This window comes from Rhinoderma darwinii, chromosome 9 (assembly GCF_050947455.1).
Source record: "Rhinoderma darwinii isolate aRhiDar2 chromosome 9, aRhiDar2.hap1, whole genome shotgun sequence".
NCBI classification, from domain to species: domain Eukaryota; kingdom Metazoa; phylum Chordata; class Amphibia; order Anura; family Rhinodermatidae; genus Rhinoderma; species Rhinoderma darwinii.
The window spans coordinates 26519254-26540265 of NC_134695.1; the positions used below are offsets into that span (position 1 = coordinate 26519254).

At 43.9% G+C, this 21012-nt stretch overlaps 1 protein-coding gene across 1 annotated transcript in view; it reads right to left on the minus strand.

The window, feature by feature from the left end:
- SF3B2 (splicing factor 3b subunit 2) overlaps positions 1–21012 on the minus strand; it is a 77462-nt gene that overhangs the window by 23280 nt on the left and 33170 nt on the right. Inside the window, exons 11-14 of the mRNA XM_075837402.1 lie at positions 14960–15040; positions 14556–14783; positions 13587–13736; positions 1102–1191 (exon numbers count right to left, since the gene is read on the minus strand). Coding sequence (XP_075693517.1) covers positions 1102–1191; positions 13587–13736; positions 14556–14783; positions 14960–15040 — 549 coding nt within the window. The remainder of the gene's footprint in view (positions 1–1101; positions 1192–13586; positions 13737–14555; positions 14784–14959; positions 15041–21012) is intronic.

A 21012-nucleotide genomic window follows, 5' to 3' on the forward strand; every position in this document is an offset into this window, starting at 1 on the left:
GGGTTATTTATGACTATATTTGTATTACTGCAATTGACTACTTTCCTTATAGGGCTACATTGTCATTCTAAGGCCATTAAAGTAATAAAATTTTACATTTATTTGTTCTTAGGGCAGATTCAGACGAACGTTGCGTTTTTGCGCGCGCAAACAACGCAGCGTTTTGCGCGCGCAAAATCCACTTGACAGCTGCGTGTGTCATCCGTGTATGATGCGCGGCTGCGTGATTTTCGCGCAGCCGCCATCATAGAGATGAGGCTAGTCGACGCCCGTCACTGTCCAAGGTGCTGAAAGAGCTAACTGATCGGCAGTAACTCAGCACCCTCGACAGTGAATGCCGAACACAATATACAGCAACCTGTTAAAAAAAAAGAAAAAGTTCGTACTTACCGAGAACTTCCCTCCCGGCCGTTGCCTTGGTGACGCGTCCTTGGTGACGCGCCTCTCTTGACATCGGGCCCCACCTCCCTGGATGACGCGGCAGTCCATGTGACCGCTGCAGCCTGTGCTTGGCCTGTGATTGGCTGGAGCTGTCACTTGGACTGAATTGTCATCCCGGGAGGTCAGACTGGAGGAAGAAGCCGGGAGTTTTTTTTTACAGGTTCATGTATATTGGGATCGGAAGTCACTGTCCATGGTGCTGAAACAGTTTAACTCTTTCAGCACCCTGGACAGTGACTATCTCCTGACGTCGCGTACCGGAATTTTTTTTGCCAGGTTCGGCCGAACCCGGTGAAGTTCGGTTGTCCGGGTTCGCTCATCTCAAAGACACTCCGTTTGGATGTTTGGAAACAGAAAAGCACGTGGTGCTTTTCTGTTTACATTCATCGTTTTGACAGCTGGTGCGCTGTTTCAGTCGGTTCGCACGGAAGTGCTTCCGTGCGACCTGCGTGGTTTTCACGCACCCATTGACTTCAATGGGTGCGTGATGCGCGAAATACGGAGATATTGAACATGTCGCGCTTTTTGCGCAGCTGACAAACGCTGCGCAAAAAGCACGGACTGTCTGTACTGCCCCATAGACTTGTATTGGTCTGTGCGTGGCGCGTGAAAACCACGCGGCCCGCACGGACCGAATCCCCCCTTACACTGTTCACTTACCAGTCCCACTGGCATTCCCAAGGTTATTCTCAGCTCATCAGAAAGGTCACCCGGTTTCTTCTCCTTTAAACGAGTCTCAAATTCTTTTCCCTGAAGAAGAGTCATTTCAATGTATTAATTTTATACAGAGATACAAAAAGGCAGATCAGCATTGGCAGTAACTCATGTAAATACGCTTTTATCACAGGCCCTATCTATGCACTTTGCGGAATCTTACTGTAACTTCATCTAACTTTCCAAACAAAATATAGACCCTATTACACCGACCGATGCAGCGAGTACCGAACGACGACACATCGTTGATCGGCACTCGTTTGCTCCTGTCACACGGAAATATGGATGGGGACGAGCGGTCGTTACTCCGATCGCTCGAACCCATACATTATTATCATGCCGGTGATGCGTCTCGCTGTTTACACAGAGATGTGCTGCCGACAACTATAATCTTTTATTTTTTTAAAACGATACGACCAGCAGATGATCAAGCGTTTGCTCGGTCATCTGGTGATCGTTCCTGTTTACACAGCGCAATTATCGGCAATGAGCGTTCTATGAATGCTCCTCTGTCCAATAATCGCCCAGTGTAAACCCCCCTATTTTAGCATGTGCATAGGCTTCTTAACCTAAAGCCGACTGTAAACAATTAATATTCCTAGCAATCAGACCAGAAAAAATGATTGGGTTATGTTAGTATAGTATATGTTAGTAAAAAAATGGGTTCCAGCCAAGTCTTTGGGTATGCTAATGAAAAGATAAGTAAAAGGTGGGAAGTAGAACAGAATTGGGGCAGAAGGAAAATGGAGGGCTTTCCAGCCCATTTAGTTCCAGTGTCACCTGCAATACGTTTGTGGCTATAGACAAATCTCTTTAGATCTAGACATGGCTTAACCCCTTCCCATCGCAGCAATTTTTACAGATTTCTTTATTTTATTTTCTACAAAAGGAAAAAACTATTGTACACCGTGCAGGTTAAGTAATTGTAATACTTTATTTTTTTTATTTTATTAGCCTCCCTAGGGAACTTGAACCAGCGACCGTTGAATCGCTTACATTATAAACTGGGCAAAAAATTTTTTTTAGTATACATTATTGTGTAATATCAAAATATTCCATACTACATAAAAAAATAAAAAATAAAAGAAAATGTTCCAAGTTAGCATTATATTCAAGAAAGTGTTATGTAGTACAGACACTATCCTATCCCGAAAGGGATTTAAATAGATAATACTGAAACATCAACAATCACCCACTTAGGCCCCATGCACACGACCGTGCCCGCAATCACGGCCCGCGATTGCGGGCACGGCCGGCCGCTGACTGACAGCCGCATTTTCGGGCCGTGCTCCCATACAAAGTATGGGAGCACGGCCCGCAAAATGCGAAAGAACGGACATGTTCCATAATTCCCGGAACATTTCCACGGCACGGACACCCTTCTGTAGTGCTACGGAAAGGTGTCAGTGTTCAATGAAAGTGAATGGCTCTGTTTTTGTGGACCGCAATTGCGGTCCGCAAAAACGGAGGTTTTTTGCTGTCGTGTGCATGGGGCCTAAAACACTGGAAAATATCACATGGAGGGGAAAGATAGAAAAGACGAAAAAAAAAAAAACTCAAAAAACTACACATTTTAAACCAGCTCTAAGGTCTTTTTCTGTTTGGGGGATTGTTCCGCTAGCCATCTGTTCCAGATCTTATAAAAAAAATCCCCCTTCCTCTTTACTTAGCGTCAAGTAATATGATCTTTCTAAAAGCGGCACTCTATTCACCTTATGGTACCATTCTACTTCCCGTGGGAAATATTTTGAGATCCATTTATAAACTATAACCAATCTTGCCAGAAACAAAAGCTTTCAAATTAGTTTGCTACCATCTTTCAAAAGACCGAAGATGGATGTTCTTTTGCCAGATGACAACAGGGAGCTAAGGAATTTATCAAAATTTTGGGAGTTTTTCCCTTTCTGGGACTCTAGTAGACTATTCCCGATCTGTGGTGAGAATTGCCCTTTTCAGATTGTTTTTTAGCCGGCATATTCAGGGTGTTAATCTACCCTATGTAAAAACTCCACGACTCAGCAGCAATGATAGAACTCAGCCAGAGTGGAATAATTCAGCAGCAGAAGGAACTCCACAGCAATGAACTCATTTGCAATAGAGGAACCTAGCAACAATGGAAAAAATAAATAGCAAACACGAAAAAACGCAACAAAAAAAAACCAAACAAAAACGGCAGCAACGGAGGTGCTCAGCAGCCGTGACGGACCCCAACAATAGACTCTCAATAGCAATGGAGGAGATCAGCAGCCATAGAGGAACTCAAACATCTACTCGGCAGGGATGGAGAACCTCGGCAGCGAATGAAAAAAAACAGCAGCAATGGAGGAGTTCAGAAGCAATGGAGGCATTCCACAGTACAATAAGATTAGCATAAGAAACACTTAGGAGTTTTAAGCAAACACCAGGAAGCAGGTAGATCTTAGTAGTGTACTACTTGGCATACACTTCCAGCATACTCCTCCAACCCCAGGGAGCACCTGGCACCTCAGAGAGCCGACCAACAGCTGACCGCCTCACCGGTTCTCCCAATATCTACCTGTGCGTACTGAGTCCCGCTGACAAACACCATGCTCTGAACAGGTGAGGAGGGGAGAGACAAGAGAGAGCTCACGGAACACGCCAGCTCACATGATCACCCAGCTGCAGACTAGAATACTAACGTATTGCAATATATCATGTTTCTGACAGGCACCTATTAAGCCATTCCGGAGGCAGGGCTTAATAGGAGTACTAAGATGGCAGCGAAGGGGGCCTTTATTAGGCCCCCAGACTGCTTTGCCAACTCTGACCCAAGATAAGTGGAGAAAGAGGACACTGCTGGGAGTGTACCCCTAGTTAAAGCAAATTCCTCTGTCAGGCTATAATTCACGAGTGCTCTAGCTGTAGGTGCCCGATAAAGAATTCTCAACAGCCTTACAAAGTTGTTGCCCAAACCAAATTTATTCAGGGCCTGCCATAAGAAAGGCGACTGCACCTTGTCAAACGCCTTAAGAGCATCCCATGACAGGATGAAGCGGAATCCCTTCCCACCCCCAAATCTATTTGCAAATTCTCATGGAGATGTCGGATTTTAGTATTAGTAGATTCATTAGGCATAAATCCACACCAACAATGGAGGAGATGGTCCTAGCCAACCTTTCTGCCAGAATTTGCTCAGATCTTAGCGTCCGCATTAATAAAGGAAATTGGGACAGTAAGATCCCATGTCCAATTCTTCCATATCCTTTTTAAGTATAAGTGTTATCTGTCCATGATAAATTAACTTTGGAAGATCATCAGTTTCCAGAGCTTTATTAAAGGCTTCCACAAGTAGCGGGGCTAGTATGTCCCCATCTTTGGTAAAACTCATACAGGAGTCCATCCGGTCCTGATGATGTTTGCGTGGGTTTCCTCCGGGTACTCCGGTTTCCTCCCACACCCCAAAGACATACCAATAGGGAACTTAGCTTGTAAGCCCCAATGGGGACAGTAAAAAAGAGGACCTCTGTACAGCGCTGCGTAATATGTTGGCGCTATATAAGTAACTGAAATAAATAAATAATAAATTCTCTAAAAACGGACCACCTCCTCCAATGTTATTTTAGCATCCAAAATAGATCTTTGTTCAGAGGCCAGTGTAGGTAGTGTAATTTCATCCAGATAGAAACCCATCTCTATCTCCGTTCCTCTATATTGCGAAGTACAAAGACTATGGTAGAAAGAAAAAAAAAAACATACATGTTCAATATGTTCCTGTACCCTACATATCCTCCCACTTTTATCCTTAAGTTTCTACTATTCTCCCTTGTTCCTGCTTACAGATTTGCTAACAATCTACTGGGTATCCCCCATCAATATATTGTCTTTGGTCCCGAAAAAAAGTCCTATTTTGTGCCTTACAAAATTGTATTTGCTGATATACACTACCGTTCAAAAGTTTAGGGTCACTTAGAAATTTCCTTATTTTTGAAAGAAAAGCACAGTTTTTTCAATGAAGATAACATTAAATTAATCAGAAATACACTCTATACTTTGTTAATGTGCTAAATGACTATTTTAGCTGCAAACGTCTGGTTTTTAATGCAATATCTACATAGGTGTATAGAGGCCCATTTCCAGCATCCATCACTCCAGTGTTCTAATGTTACATTGTGTTTGCTAACTGTGTTAGAAGGCTAATGGATGATTACAAAACACTTGAAAACCCTTGTGCAATTATGTTAGCACGCTGTAAACAGTTTTGCTGTTTAGAGGAGCTATAAAACTGACCTTCCTTTGAGCTATTTGAGAATCTGGAGCATTACATTTGTGGGTTCGATTAAACTATCAAAATGGCTAGAAAAAGAGAGCTTTCATGTGAAACTCGACAGTTTATTCTTGTTCTTAGAAATGAAGGCTATTCCATGCGAGAAATTGCCAAGAAACTGAAGATTTCCTACAACGGTGTGTACTACTCTCTTCAGAGGACAGCACAAACAGGCTCTAACCAGAGGAGAAAGAGAAGTGGGAAGCCCCGCTGCCCAACTGAGCAACAAGATAAGTACATTAGAGTCTCTAGTTTGAGAAATAGACGCCTCACAGGTCCTCAACTGGCAGCTTCATTAAATAGTACCCGCAAAACACCAGTGTCAACGTCTACAGTGAAGAGGCGACTCCGGGATGCTGGCCTTCAGCGCATTGTGGAAAAGAAAAAGCCATATCTGAGACTGGCTAATAAAAGGAAAATATGGGCAAAAGCACACAGACATTGGACAGAGGAAGATTGGAAAAAAGTGTTATGGACAGACGAATCGAAGTTTGAGGTGTTTGGATCACACAGAAGAACATTTGTGAGACGCAGAACAACTGAAAAGATGCTGGAAGAGTGCCTGACGCCATCTGTCAAGCATGGTGGAGGTAATGTGATGGTCTGGGGTTGCTTTGGTGCTGGTAAAGTGGGAGATTTGTACAAGGTAAAAGGGATTTTATCACTCCATTTTGCAACGCCAAGCCATACCCTGTGGACAGCGCTTGATTGGAGCCAATTTCATCCTACAACAGGACAATGACCCAAAGCACACCTCCAAATTATGAAGGAACTATTTAGGGAAGAAGCATGCAGCTGGCATTCTATCTGTAATGGAGTGGCCAGCGCAGTCACCAGATCTCAACCCCATAGAGCTGTTGTGGGAGCAGCTTGACCATATGGTATGCAAGAAGTGCCCATCAAGCCAATCCAACTTGTGGGAGGGCCTTCTGGAAGCATGGGGTGAAATTTCTCCCGATTACCTCAGCAAATTAACAGCTAGAATACCAAAGGTCTACAATGCTGTAATTGCTGCAAATGGAGCATTCTTTGACGAAACCAAAGTTTGAAGAAGAAAATTATTATTTCAAATAAAAATCATTATTTCTAACCTTGTCAATGTCTTGAATATATTTTCTAGTCATTTTGCAACTCATTTGATAAATATAAGTGTGAGTTTTCATGGAAAACACAAAATTGTCTGGGTGACCCCAAACTTTTGAACGGTAGTGTAATTCTACAGCTGTACGCCATTTTTTCAGAGACTCTTCGTCTTTTCTAAGGGTATATGTAAACTCCGATTCTTGTTCCTTTTTTAAGCCTCATCTTCCTGCCACTGAAACGGTTTCTTTATCCCCAATATATGTCCCTTTATCAGCCACCTTGCAAATGCCTTTAGCGTATCCCAGACAATTGCAACTGATGCCGTATTGGCATTACATTTTAGAAACTATCAGTTGTTTGCGGAGTACATCCTGGTCGGTTATCAGTGTTAACCAATAAGGGTCGAGTCTAAAACCAGGAGCTAAAATGATGAGGCCACCTGTCTAATTACCATCAGAGGTGAATGGTCTGATATAAATCTAGGTTTGTATTTAATCTTTTGATCCGAGGAAAGAGAATTGATTGATCCAAAAACCATGTCCATCTTCGAGAGCGTATTACTCGTCTTTTTAAAATAAGAATATGGTCTTCCACTCAGGTAAATGTACCTCCAAAAGGCCCACCCACCCGACCTCTCTTACAAATTTCGACAAAAGTGTTTCATGTCTTGATATTTCAATACCATTTAGTCTCAATCAGTCAGCCCTTTCATCCATTACACAGTTGTAGTCGCCAAATGCAAATAATGGTACATTGTTCTTATCCAGTATTTTTTTTTTACCTAATTCAATTAAAACAGACATTGAAAACAGGTGGTGGTGAGGGCAACGACAAGTTCCAAAACCAATCTTTGGCCAACTAATTGTATATCCATAAAGATGTATCTCCCCAATTTGTCCACCCTTTCTTAAAGAATTTTATGCTGCACCGATTTGTGTATTAACACGCTTACCCCCCCCCCCCCCCTTGAGTAGTTTGACTCTACTGCATGTATTTCTGTCCCAAACCATCTTCTAGATAGCACTTCCTTTTTCTCCATTGTTGAATGGGTCTCTAATAAGCATACCATGCCTGGCATATGATTTTTAAATCAATTGGAAGACTGCCACCCTCTTCAATCTTTCCGCCAGACCTCTAATGTTTCAACAAACAACCCGCGTCATCACTGTCCATTACATCGCACCTGAGGGGGAAGCAGGCGAAGAAGTGGGGGGAAATTTTTTTTTTTAAAAAGTACCCCATCCCAAACCTTTAACCCCACTCCACTCTTATGGCCTGTACTGCCTACATACAATTGCATGAAGGCTACAGGAGCTCTACTCCTAACCCCCCTCCAACCACCCTTTGCTTTGACTACTTGGGTTTCTCTTGTGTACTCAGAATACAGAGAGCCTTTTACCATTGTATTCCATATGTTGCAACTCCCTAGCTTTTCTAAAGTATGCAATCTCTGTCCGAAGAACAGAGAAATGTGAATAAAATAGGACAAGGGTTGTTCCCTGATGGAGGAGATGCAACGGGATTCTATCAGCCCATTTTATCCCGTATAAAACTAGAGAACCCCTCTTTCCCCATTGTCTTTGTAATCCACTCCAATATAAAAAAGTAATCGTCTCCTTCAGCTTTTTCCGGAAAAAGCGAACTACTTTTAGATTGCATTGTCTGGATCCATCTTCCAAATCTGTAAACTTCTGTGTCAACTGCTGGTTAGCGATAGACAAGTTTTGAAACTTTTTTTGACATACTATTAACAGAGTCCTCAATACGCCAACTCTTTGTTTCCCGTATCTGCCTTATATCATCCCTTATCGGGGTAATATCAGATCTTGCGCCATTCATTTATTTTTGGTATCCAATGCCTGCTTTGACTCAAGGCCCACATTTAGTTTCTGTTCAAGCAGTGTGTTGTTTAGATGTTGGGGAGGGGACTATCCCCTTTGAAGTTAATAGGGGAGCACTCCCAGGTGCCTCGTTATTCATTATATTTCTCTCTCTAAGGTGCCCTATTCCATTGTGGTCTGCTTGCTCCTCCTGAACCGCTTTTTCCCAGACACACGTTTCCTCATTTTTCGCTGTCCACGGATTTAAGATATTTCTCCATTTTACCTTGAGTATTCTCTCCGGATTTGTCATTACTTTTCTCCTGTGTCGATCCTACTTTTCTTGGTATCACAGTGGCAGCTAAACCAGATAGTCTTTGTTTAACCACAGGGTAGTCGTCCCTTGCAGGTAGAGTAGCATTTCTTCTCACCAGATTACCGCACCATTGGAGGGGAGACATTGACGGCCCAGGTGCCTGTTATATTTGGCTTGTCAAGACCAGGGAGAAAGGCCTAACTGTCCGCTTTCCAAAATTTGGGGCAGGCCTGTAGCAGATGGAGAAACCAGAAGCATACAAATTCCCAGATCTAATGGACCATCATCACCTATACAAGTCTCAAAACAGAAGTCCGAAAAAAAAAAAAAAAAGAAGAGGCTGGAAGGGGCTGGAACGGAGAAGGTCTCAGGAGCATCCAGATCAGGGCCTGAAAGCAGGCCATGACGGAGTTTGTGAACCCATTCAGTGACGGTACTGCTAACCCAGACAGAGGCAAAAATGGGGCGATGGGCATAGCCCAAGTCCTCAAAAGTGCTTTTAGCAAAAGGAGTCCACGCTGGGAAGCCGGGGATCCTTGAAAGTAGTTGGCTAGGTGAGGAACCGGAGGTTCTACTGCCGGAGTCCTCAACCAAGTGGAAGAATTGCCCTCTTGAAAGGGGTAGAAAACATCCAGACGGCTAGAGTGGGAAAACTTCTTTTCCAGGTGCTACCATTCCTTAAAGACAATACCCTCTAGTTCTGAGTGGCCTGGAAAAACAGCCTGAATTTGTCGGGCTGAAGGAAAGAAATGAAGTCAGTGGAAGGTGCAGTAGCAGTGACCTGAAGACCTTACCAATTGAATCCGAATCAGACAATTCATCAGACAAAACCTCTGTAGGAGGAGAGGAGTCACCAGGCCTGACATCAGGACCAAAAACACCTTGCTCACATTGGGGAGGTGAAGCATTAGAGGACTGTGAAAATGAAGGCAAACGTGAAGTTCTGGTACACTTGCAAGGTCAGCCACAAGTGGGAAGACGCGGACAGGGAGTCCATAACAGGACGGACAGAACAAGAGTACGGCGGGTGGGCAGGCAGACATGCACCTAGAATGGACGGAGTAATGTTTGCCAGGTTATCAACCGTCCGGAAAAGGGAACTACCCCATTCCGGATCCAAACCCATCATACCAGGCGTGAGCAACACTGGGATTGGCAGAGGTGCAGAGGCCGCAGGCATTTGGCTAGGAGGCCAGCATGCATCACATAAGGAAGTAGACGTAACACACAGAAATTTTGTATTGCACTTGGACCAGGCATAATTAAATCGCAGAGTTTGTCTGGCGTGAGGGTTCCCCTTTAGAGTCAGACATGGCAGTAGAGAATGTTACTTAACTTCACACTGAAGCAGCATAGCAAGGAGTACTCTTTCTCTGGGCGCAATCTGCTTCACTTAGTGCGGCTAGAGAAGTGTACTAACCGAAAACTAGACCAGTAAGAAAAAGAGTATGTTCCCTTAGGAAACTAACTCTGTGCCTGTAGACTAGAGCACCTGTATGGAATAGAAGCAAAGGCGGATCCCTACCTCGCTTCCAAAATGTCAGAAGTCCTCTTGAGGCAGGAAGCATGACCTCTGTACAGGAGGTCCTGTGTCCCCAGCAGTGTCCATCCAAATGGAGGAGAGTAGAGGGGAACGCTGGAGAGCGTCATGTTGGAGAGCATCGCGATTGGCCGCTAGCGGTCATGTGAGCAGACCAGCCAGTCAGGAGAGACACACGATTCCCCAGAGGAGAAAAAGAATTGCACTGGAGCGCTATTGGTGCATATTATAGAGAGGGTCCTGCCCCCGCTACCTCTGCAGTGAAGCACAAAATGGTGCCAGCCATACAGTAAAAATTAGCGCTGTCGCCCAAAAGCGTCAGGTAGCACAAAGAGGGCTAAGCAAAATCCCCAGGGAATAGACTGGTCCAGCGGTCTGCCTCAGTGCAGAAGCGGTGGCCCAGTTTGGTGGGGGTGGTTTAATACTCACCCAACACTCCATCTCCCAGATGTACGGACCAGCAGGAGCACCCCCTCAGTGTTACCGCCTTTATCAAGGGGATGCTGGTGGGAGAAGTGTTAGGAGGTGACCCTTAGGCTTGAGGGTGACAGGAACAGAGCCTTCTCCCGCTTGTCTTCATAGGCAGGTTGCACAACAGTGCATTTGCATATGACACTGTGCACCCGCTGAAAGGGGAACACAAGGAGACCCTGTGACCCTAGTTTATGATTAAAAGTATAAAAGGAAGAAAATTATTGGTAGAGACTCTGTTGCTAGCAGAAGAGTTTGCCTCCTACGGACACTTAGCCAAGACGGAACAAATCAGTGTCTGTGGGCAGGGTATATCCGGTAGGAGTCGTCACTTTTTTAATTAATAGTGTCAAGCCTCCTAGTGGCAACAGCATATACCCATGATCTGTGTCCCTCAATGTAACGAACAAGATAGCCAAATAAGGATCCCAAGGCGGAATCGGAGGACTGCGTGTGCAATCACCTGCAGAAAAATCTTGACGTTGAACAAGAAGGAAAGTGTGCCGAAACCTGTTCCCATGGGGAGCTCAGGGACAATTATTGATCCAGGCGAAACTGGAGGAAGGAGAGTACATTGGATAAAGAGTAGTTACAAAAGTAGGTCTTCCAGTTACAATGGTAAACACGGGCTGAGGAAGGCTTTCTAGCGTTGAGTATAGTGAGAATACTACTCGCCGACAAACTGCGAGCCCTCAGAATGGTGGCCTCAACAGCCACTCCGTTAAACTTAGCGAACATAAACTTCTGGTGGAAAAAAGTACCCTGGGAGAGGAGGTCAGGCTAGAGAGGCAAGTGCCGTAGGAGGTCGGCCAGCAGGGACACCACGTCCACATAGCAATCTTGGCCTCAGTACGTCCGGAATCCTCTTGGCCATGAGCCGTCAGAGGAGCCGAAGCAGAGGACGGAGCACAAGCATGAAGCAGGTCCACGGAGCCGCAACTGCGTCCACGGTGTAGCCCTCTGGATTTCAGCCTCAGGAGATAAAGGAGGTAACCTGGTGAATGAACCTGGATGCCATCAGGTCCACATTCGCCTTTCCCCATCTGAGGCAAATCTGGTCGCAGATCTCCTTATCGTGACTGAGGAAATCCACGACCCAGTTGTTGACCCCGGAAATGTGTACTGCCTTAAGAGCAGGAACGTGATCAGGAGAGAATCTTTGCGGCCTCGGCCATCACTGCGAGTTCCACCCTGGTGTTTGAGATAAGCCATGGCCGTGACATTGTCCGCTTGAACTCGCACTGGATGTCTGGACAGCACCAATGTCCACTGCAACAGGCAAAGGAAGACAACTATCAACTTTTGTAGGTTAATGGGAAAAGAGGATTCCTGTGCAGAACACAGCCCCTGAGCTGTGAGTTTCTAAAAAAGTTGCTCCCCAAACCTTGAGACTGGCACCCGTGGAGAGGATCTGCCAGTTCAGTGGAAGGAACGGCCAGGGAGGAGATCCACCACCGGAGTGATCGTCAGACATCTGGAGGAAGGAAGAACCATTGATCCAAGGAGCAGTTTCACCGGGAGAGGATCACCAGCTCAAGGTGTGGAACTGTGCAAAGGGAATGTGCCTGATCAAGGCCACCATAGTGTCAAGTACCTTAATGCAAAAGCGGAGGGAGGTCGGAGCAGCCGTTCCTGAAAGAAGCAATCCCAGAGTGTAGTTTTGAAGGCCACGCTGACCAACACAATCTACTGGGAGGGAAGCAGGGAAGATTTGGAGCGGTTGACAATCCAACCGAACCAGCACAAGGTGTCTAGAGCGCAGTCACGTTGTCCTCCCTGGTGGGAGACTTGATCAAAATGTCATCCAGATAAGGGATGACCAACACCCCAGTGGTCAGAAGGAGAACCATCACTACTGATATGATCTTTGTGTAGACTTTCGATGCCATAGACAGGCCAAAGGGAAGTGCAACAAATTGGTACTGGTGGGGCAGCACTGCAAAACTAAGGAAGCACAGGTGAGACTGGCAAATGGGAACATGCAAATACGCATCCTTGATGTCAAATGATGAAAAAAAAAACCTCCCCTGTTCCATGGAAGCAATGACTGATCAAAGAGATTCCATGAGAAATGACAGACCCTGACGTATTCGTTGAGATATTTGGGGTCTAGAACCGAGCCGTCCATCTTCGGTACAACAAAAAGGTTGTAGTAGAACCCCAGAAACCTTTGGGTTGTGGGCAAAATGGCCGACCATGAGGGGGACTGAGAAACAGCATACTGGAAGAAACGTTCTGGGGGAAGACTTGTAAATTTGATTTTGTATTCGAAGAATAACACTTTCTGAACCCAGGCGTCCAAAATGTGGGAGAGCAAGACGTCCTTGAAGTGCAGAAGTCTACCCCAACACGAATTTAATCAAGCGGTGAAGCACCCTTCACGCAAAAGTTACCAGCTCTGGCCTTGGGGTTGCCTGGAGGGGCTAGCCTTAAAGGAAGGTTTGGCCTTCAGATCCTGGTAGGGTGGTTATCTGGAAGAGTGTGGGAGAACCCACAAAAGGATGAAAACAAGAACCTGTATTTTGACAGGGGCGGACCACCCTGTGCTTGGAACGAACAAGAAAAGTCTCCCATAGAAGTCAATGAGCCATCTCCAGACTTCAGTTTCCACGTGGTTGCTGTAAATTTTGGACTGGTGTTCAAACTGCTGTTTAGACACAATGGCTGCCATCATATGAAAGAAATTATTTAAAAAAAATATGCAATCAGAAAATGGAAACAGATTAGAAGAAATGTGTATCATTATCTGGTTTTAATTAATACAATAATATAAAGGCGATACATTCCCTTTAAATATGTGACTCATTGGGATACACATTTATCAATCATTGATTTCAAATGGAGAAGATTGGCCGACAGAACTGCACAATATACCATTGCTCCAAGAGTCACTAAATTCCCCTATTTGTCCCTCACCTCATAGTAAAGATCTCCATGTATAGTCAGTTTTGGCTTGCTTTGCCATTTGAAGAATGCATCGTGGAGCTTCTGGTAGTCTATGTCAATTTTTCCCATTTTTGGGCGAACCTTCTCTCTCATTTTGGACTTCATAGTCTTTTGCTCTTCCTGTGGTTAGCAAAATAGTGAAAAAGTTAATAAAGTGAAGCATAATTTAATTAAAACATCATTATGTCTGATAATACAACATTATGCTTACCTGCAGATTTATTAAACACACTGCCCAAAATGAAATCCTACTGTGTACAATTAGATTAATTTCCTTTAACCAGCCGTGCACTCACTACACGTGCACCACACCATTAACAGAGTTCTACTGTTTAGGCAAAAAGATGAACAAGCTACACATATTGGGCCAAAACTGCTGTAGCAAATTTTATTAATTTTTCAAATCTATCAATAATTAGGAGATTTTATTTTATTGTGGCCGTGCTCGGTGTTCTCGTTTGGTCCAATAAAAAAACATCACATTCCCACTATATTGTTATGTCATGTCAATAGGGCAGTGGTCTGCAACCTGTTTCTTTCCAGCTGTGGTGAAACTGCAACTCCCAGCATGGTTGCAGACCAATGCAATAGGACCTACACTGTGCATGTGCCGTAACTCCCATTAGTTTCAATGAAGATGGTCAATGCATAGCCTGCTCTTCATTGAAAGCAGGGAGTAAAAATGAGCCATTTGAGGGCTTGGTAGCAGCTCCTATCCACTTGATGTTAGAAAATATATTTGAAGTTATGTGATCCTTCACCACTTTTTATTTAGAAAAAAAAATAAAAAAATCTGATGGGACTGGCACAGTGGGGGTCTGAGAACACAAGTATTATGATATTTTACCAATTTAACCATATATGTAGAAAATGAAGATAGATGGTTGACAATGCCAGCAATTTTGTGAGTCAACATCTTAATTGTATTTTGCTGCTCACCTTTTCTTGAAGAGCCTCTCTCATTTCCTGGATGCCGGTCCTTTTAATAAATTCAGGCAGCTGGAAGGGCGGTTTTTCAATTCCTCTTTTGCCTTGCAGATACTTGCGTTTGAAGCACCAGTGACGAGGGACAGGAACAGAATTCCTAGTCCCCTTCAGGTGTACAAGCAGTTTGGGATCTTGAGCAGTGACATCGTGCATCTCCACCACATCTGGACGGGAAACCAGCTAAAAAGGGACAGGTTTATGGATAAGAGAAAAAAAATTTAAAAAAAAAAAGGAAAAATCGAATTCCTTAATTCCCATTCACTAAAACATTTTAAGAGATGGAGATCGATATATTACCTTTTTTTTTTACTCCTATATCCAATCACAATTAAGCTTTGTACTGTATATTTAGTTACCTGTTTCAGTTCTGCAACAGTGAACCTATTCATTCGCCTTAATTTCTTCTTTGACAGTTTAGGTGCATCTAGTTTTTTATCCTGCAATTGATAGACACAAAAAAATATTGAAAAATATCAACTTTGAAAAATATCAGGTGATGTTTAAAATCAATACAGGATTGTATTGTGATGAGATCAGCCATCTGGCGGATACTAGCTATGTCACAAGGTGGATTAGTGAAGAGTTTAGGCGGGCCGACAATCCCCTTGATATCTGCTATTAGGGGAAAGAAGGGATCAGGAATGTTAGATTTTTAACACGTTTCATCATTTGTTATGCTGGGAGACAAGCGAATGTCAGGTGTCGGAGGCATCTAGCAGCGGTTTATTCACCTCTTCCCGCTGAAATATTTTAGAAGGTCAGGAGAGGCAGATGTCAGTTAAATGAGTGTTCAGTCAACAGTTCTCTTGGACTGTGTTCACGTCCGCGTTCCTTTCTGCTGAGCGGTTCCATCTGAGGTCTCCGTCGGGTTTACCCCTCAACGGAAAGGCAAACAGAAACCTTAGCTTCCGTTTCCCTCACCGTTGAACTCAATTGTGACAGAAACCTAGCTAATGGTTTTTGTTTGTCACGGTTCCGTCGTTTAGCTAGGTTTCTGTCGCCATGAGTTCAATAGTGAGGGAGCAACTGAATCTAAGCTTAGTTTGCCTTTCCGTTGAGGGGCTAACCCAAAGGAAACCTCCGCCGAAACCCCTTAGCGCAAAGGAACGCTGAAGTGAAAGGGCCCTTAAAAGGGAACCTGTCGCCAGCATTTCACCTATTGAACTTTACTTATTCCTCGCTGGCCGCTGCTATCAAAAGGTAAATTGCCGTTATCGCCTCTCCTAAACTCCTCCTCCAACTGAAAATAACAGTCTGCAAACATGTTGCGCCTTTTATCGTAATAATCTGGTGTTCCTTTGTGCACCCACACACCAGAAGAGGACATCAATGCACAAGCGCGGGATTTTGTGTGCTGGGGAATGGCGAGGAGCTGTCAATCAAAAGTAAGGAGGCGGGGTAAACTCAGAAAGACTTGAGGAATGAAGATATGACTTATGTTCATTAGCATACGGTGTGAAAACATTAAAAAAATGAATACTAAAGGTACAGAGCCGACTAAGAAGATAATTATAGGTTATATAGAAATGATTTTTCACCCACTACCACCAGGTACTGCTGGTTTAATAGGTGAAATGCTGGTGACAGGTTCCCTTTAAGGAATAGGTTTTTTTGGAGAAGGAGAACACACATTGGTAGTAGCACCTTGTCTTTCTTTTAATACATCATGTTCAATAAGGTGCAAACATGAGGGCCTCACATATAATGATGGTACACATCTCACACGTAACATATCTATATACAAAAAACTTATGTTATTTTAAAAAGAAAGGGTCCAAAAGGGACAGGATTTTAAAAAAAATAAAAAATATATCATATATAATGAGGCTAGGGCCATCAAAGGGGTTTTCCCATCAGACACATTTATGACATATCATAAATGTAGGATAGGATATGTCAAATAGGTGCGGGTCCCACCTCTGGGAACCGCACCTATACTCTAGAACGGGGCCCCCTAAACTTCGTTCTAACCTGTGGATATGTCATAAATGTCTCTGATAGGAAAACCCCTTTAAAGGGGTTTTCCAGCCGATAAAAATTAATGTCCTTTCCTCAGGAAACCTCATGTACCTCACATAGCAGGGACCAGTTCAGTTCTGAAGTGCCCATACAATACAGACCCCCATAAATCACCCCATTTTAAAAACTACACTCCTCAAAGTATTCTAAACAGCATTTAGAAAATTTCTTAACCCTTTAGGCGTTTCACAAGAATTAAAGCAATCATTTTTTTTGCAGAAATTCATATTTAATACATTTTCCTTGAGAAACGCAACTCGATATTTATTGCCCAGATTATGCAGTTTTTAGAAATATCCTACATGTGGCCCTAGTGTGCTAATGGGCTGAAGCACAGGCCTCAGAACCAAAAGGAGCACCAAGTGGATTTTGGGGCCTTCTTTTTATTAGATTAAATTTTTAGCGCCATGTCAGGTTTGATGAAGTCTTGTGATGCCAAAACAAAGGAAACACCCGAAACAAGACCCCATTTTGGAAACTGCACCCCCACAAGAAATTCATCTAAGGGTATAGTGAGCATTTTGACCCCACAGGTGCTTCATAGATTTTATTAGAATTCGGATGTGAAAATGAAAAATAATTTTTTCCCATTAAGATGTAGTTTTAGCTTAAAAAAAACCCCCCAAAAAAAAAACAATCTCCACAAGAAATAAAAGCCCCCCAACATTTGGAAAGCAACTACTCCAGAGTACAGAAATACCCCATATGTGGTCATAAACTGCTGTTTAGGCACACGGCAGGACTCAGATGAGAAGGAGCGCGATTTGGCTTTTGGAGCACAGATTTTGCTGGATTGGTTTCTTGGTACATGTCGCTTTTTCAAAGCCCCTAAGGTACCAGTACAGTGGAAACTACCGATAAGTGACTCCATTTATGAAACTACACCCCTTGAGGAAATAATCTAGGAGTGTAGTGAGCATTTTGACCCCACAGGTGTTTCATAGATTTTATTAGAATTGCGCAGTGAAAATAAAAAATTTAATTTTTTCCAATAAGACTTAGCTTTAGCTCAAAATTTTTAATTTCCTCAACAAATAAAAAAAGAAAAAGCCCCCTAACATTTGTAAAGCAATTTTTCCCAGGTACGGCAATACCACATTTGTTTATAAACTGCTGTTTGGGCACACGCTAGGGAAGGAGCGCCATTTGGCTTTTGGAGTGCAGATTTTGCTGGATTGGTTTCTGGGCGCTATGTCGCATTTGCAAAGCCCCTGTGGGACCAAAACTGGGGGGGGGGGGCTTCCATTGAAGTGACTCAATTTTGGAAACTACACCCCTCAAGGTATTCAACTAGGGGTGTAGTGAGCAGGTTAACCCCACAGGTGTTTTCCAGAAATTAGTGTGCATTCGATGTTGGGAGTGAAAATGAGAATTTTTCCATAGATATGCCAATATGTTGTGCCCAGCTTGTGCCACACACCCCAGAAATTGTTAAAAGTGTTCTCCCGGGTATGGTGATGCCATATAGTAAACAACTGTTTGGGCACACTGTAGGGCTCAGAAGGGAGAAAGTGCATACTGGTGTTTCCATTTATAATGTGGGGGCATATGTAAGCTGGGCAGAGTACATCAGGGCATAATAAGGGGGTAAAAAAACAATAAAATAATCCAAAGATCTGTTACGTTGTGAAGCAATCCTTTATGCACAGGCCAGTGTCACACTGATAAGTGGTGTACTTTATTATTCCCCTTTTGGTCCACACTCTGCACCTTTGTAGTTTGGGGAATTTTGTTGGGAGAGTGTTGTCCTGGTATAATACGGGCACCCTCTCTTCCAGCAGATATGTTTGGGCTGTCCCCTTCCTGGTTCCCCAATTTTAGGGCCTTGATAAATCGCCTCTTGAAACAGAAGAAACGTTCCCCTCAGGGCTGCACAACTGCATATTTAATTTCCTGACTTAATGTAGCCTTATTTTACTTTTTCATAGACGTAGCGGTATGAGGACTTTTTTTTTTGGGGTACATGCGACCTTTTTATCCTATTTTTTTTTATACAGCGTTCACCATGCGTTAAAAATTAAATGTTAACTTTATTCTACGGGTCAGTCAGATTCCGGCGATACCAAATTTATAGCACCTTATGTTTTACAACTTTATAATAAAGGATAAATAATAATAAATAATAATCAAAGGATTTGGTCAGGAAAAAAGGGCGATTGTGTTTTATTTTATTTTTTACACTTTTTTTTTTAGTCCCACTAGGGGACTTGAAGGTCCAACGGTCTGATTTATTTTCTAATACATTAAACTACTTATGTAGGGCAATGTATTAGATCTGTCAGTCGTTCACTGACAGCAAGCAGATTAGGCTCCGCCTCCGGATGGGGCCTAATCTGCTTCAGTAATGGAAGAACAGGACGCCATTGTTAGGCCTCCTGTTTCAAATAGCAGCCGTCGGCAGCCCTGCGATCGCGTGGCAGGGCTGCCGATATGCTACAAACCACTAAGATGCAGAGAACGCTTCCGATGGCTGCATCAAAGAGGCTAATGGCAGGAATAGGAGCTAGCTCCGGTCCCTGCCATTACAGCAGGGTGTCAGCTGTTACATGCAGCTGAACCCCGTCGCTGATGACACGGGATCAGCTTCTGAGCCCGTGTCATCTTGACGTTTGTATCGGAAGCCTCCTAGGCTTCCATACTAGGCAGAGCGGGAGGCCAGTCTTAGGCCTCCGGTTGCCATTGCAGCCACCGGCACCCCGGCGATTTTGCTGCTGGCTGGCGATTAGCTGCAAACACGTTAAATGCAGCGATCGCTTTTGACCGCTGCATTTAAGGGGTTAATGGTGAGGATCGGAGTCAACTACGGTCTCTGCCATTAAGGGGGGTGGGGGGTGTTATGGCTTACCTTATGCATCGTATTAGGGGAGTCAACTGGGGATGAGTTGGAAGTGGAGCGGACAGCACTAGAGGGTACTTTATTTCTTTTAAAAAGGTTTTATTAAATGATTAAAATTGTATCATGGAACGCGAGGGGTATAAAAGATTAGCATTTTTTAAACATGTTGAACACCTATGACCCTGACATTATCTCTATGCAGGAAACCCATTTAATAGAGGAAGAAGTTATATCATTATAGAAACGTTGGATGGACAGCATGTTTAATTGTTGCTACGCTACATTTTCTAGAGGGTATGTATGCGGATAAAACAAATAGTACATTTTGCTGTTATAATTACTGGTCAGATAAGGAGGAAGATGTGTGATTGTACATTGCAAGGTGCAAAAAACCTGGAATGTGTTCTGATCACTGTAAACATACCTCTGCCGTTCAAGTCAAAGATCATAGAGTTAATATGTGAAAGAATAGATACAAAACAGCTTTGTAGTCTTCCAATAATGATAGTAAGTGACTTCAATGATCTTATGGATAGGCAAAAAAACACCTTTAACTCTAAGAGATCCGGCTGGACAAAAGATTTAACAAACAGAAGTGGTGTAAGGAACTCGGGGGAATTGTTATATGGAAACTTAAAAATGCAGAAAAAGATAAATATGTATTCACTCCAAATGGCACAGCACCCTGTCAAGAATAGATCTAGTATTCGTGAATAAACAGATGGCGGAGGAAGGAAGTGTTGTAGGGTATGGATCAAGGGGATGGTCTGATCATTGTCCCACTGGTTGTGTGGCTGCGGAATATGGTGAGACAACAAGTCAGATGGAAAAATTAATACATTTTGGTTAGAGGAGATTAAAGGGGGTTTTTCACAGGACGATTATCGGGCAGACGAGCGTTAATAGAATGCGCGTTGCCGATAATTGCCCTGTTTAAAAAGGGCAGCAATCAGCGGATGAATGAGCAAACGCTCGATCATCTGCTGGCAGTATCGTTTTAAAAACAGTAAAATATTATCGTTGTCGGCAGCAAATATCCCTGTGTAAACAAGGAGACGTGCTGCCGTCATGATAATAATGGATGGGGACGAGCGATCGGAGTAATGACCGCGTCCCCATCCATAGCGTGTGACAGGAGCAAACGAGTGCCGATCAACGATGTCTCATTGATCTGCACCGGCTGCTTATCAGACGGTGTAAAAGGGGCTTAAAAACTATGATATGACTTCCGGTTCCGGCGCTGGGATGTGAGGACGGCGTGAGGTGAGCTCCCGAGACCCAATCCCCCGAACCTCCGCCGCTACACACACCCGCAAAATAAACCTACCTCGGCAGTTAGCTGGAGGCACGGTGAGAGGGCACAGATAGTGCATGGAGCGGTACCTCCTCAGGAGCGGCAGCCGCGAGAACACCCGTCCGTCCGGACACACGAGGCTGGGAGAGGAGATATCCAAGATGGCGACGTTGCAGCATGCCTCCCCGCCGGGCAGCATGCCACAGAGTCCAGAGCCCACTGTAGAGAAAATATCACAGCCGGAGGTGGCAGAGCTGGAT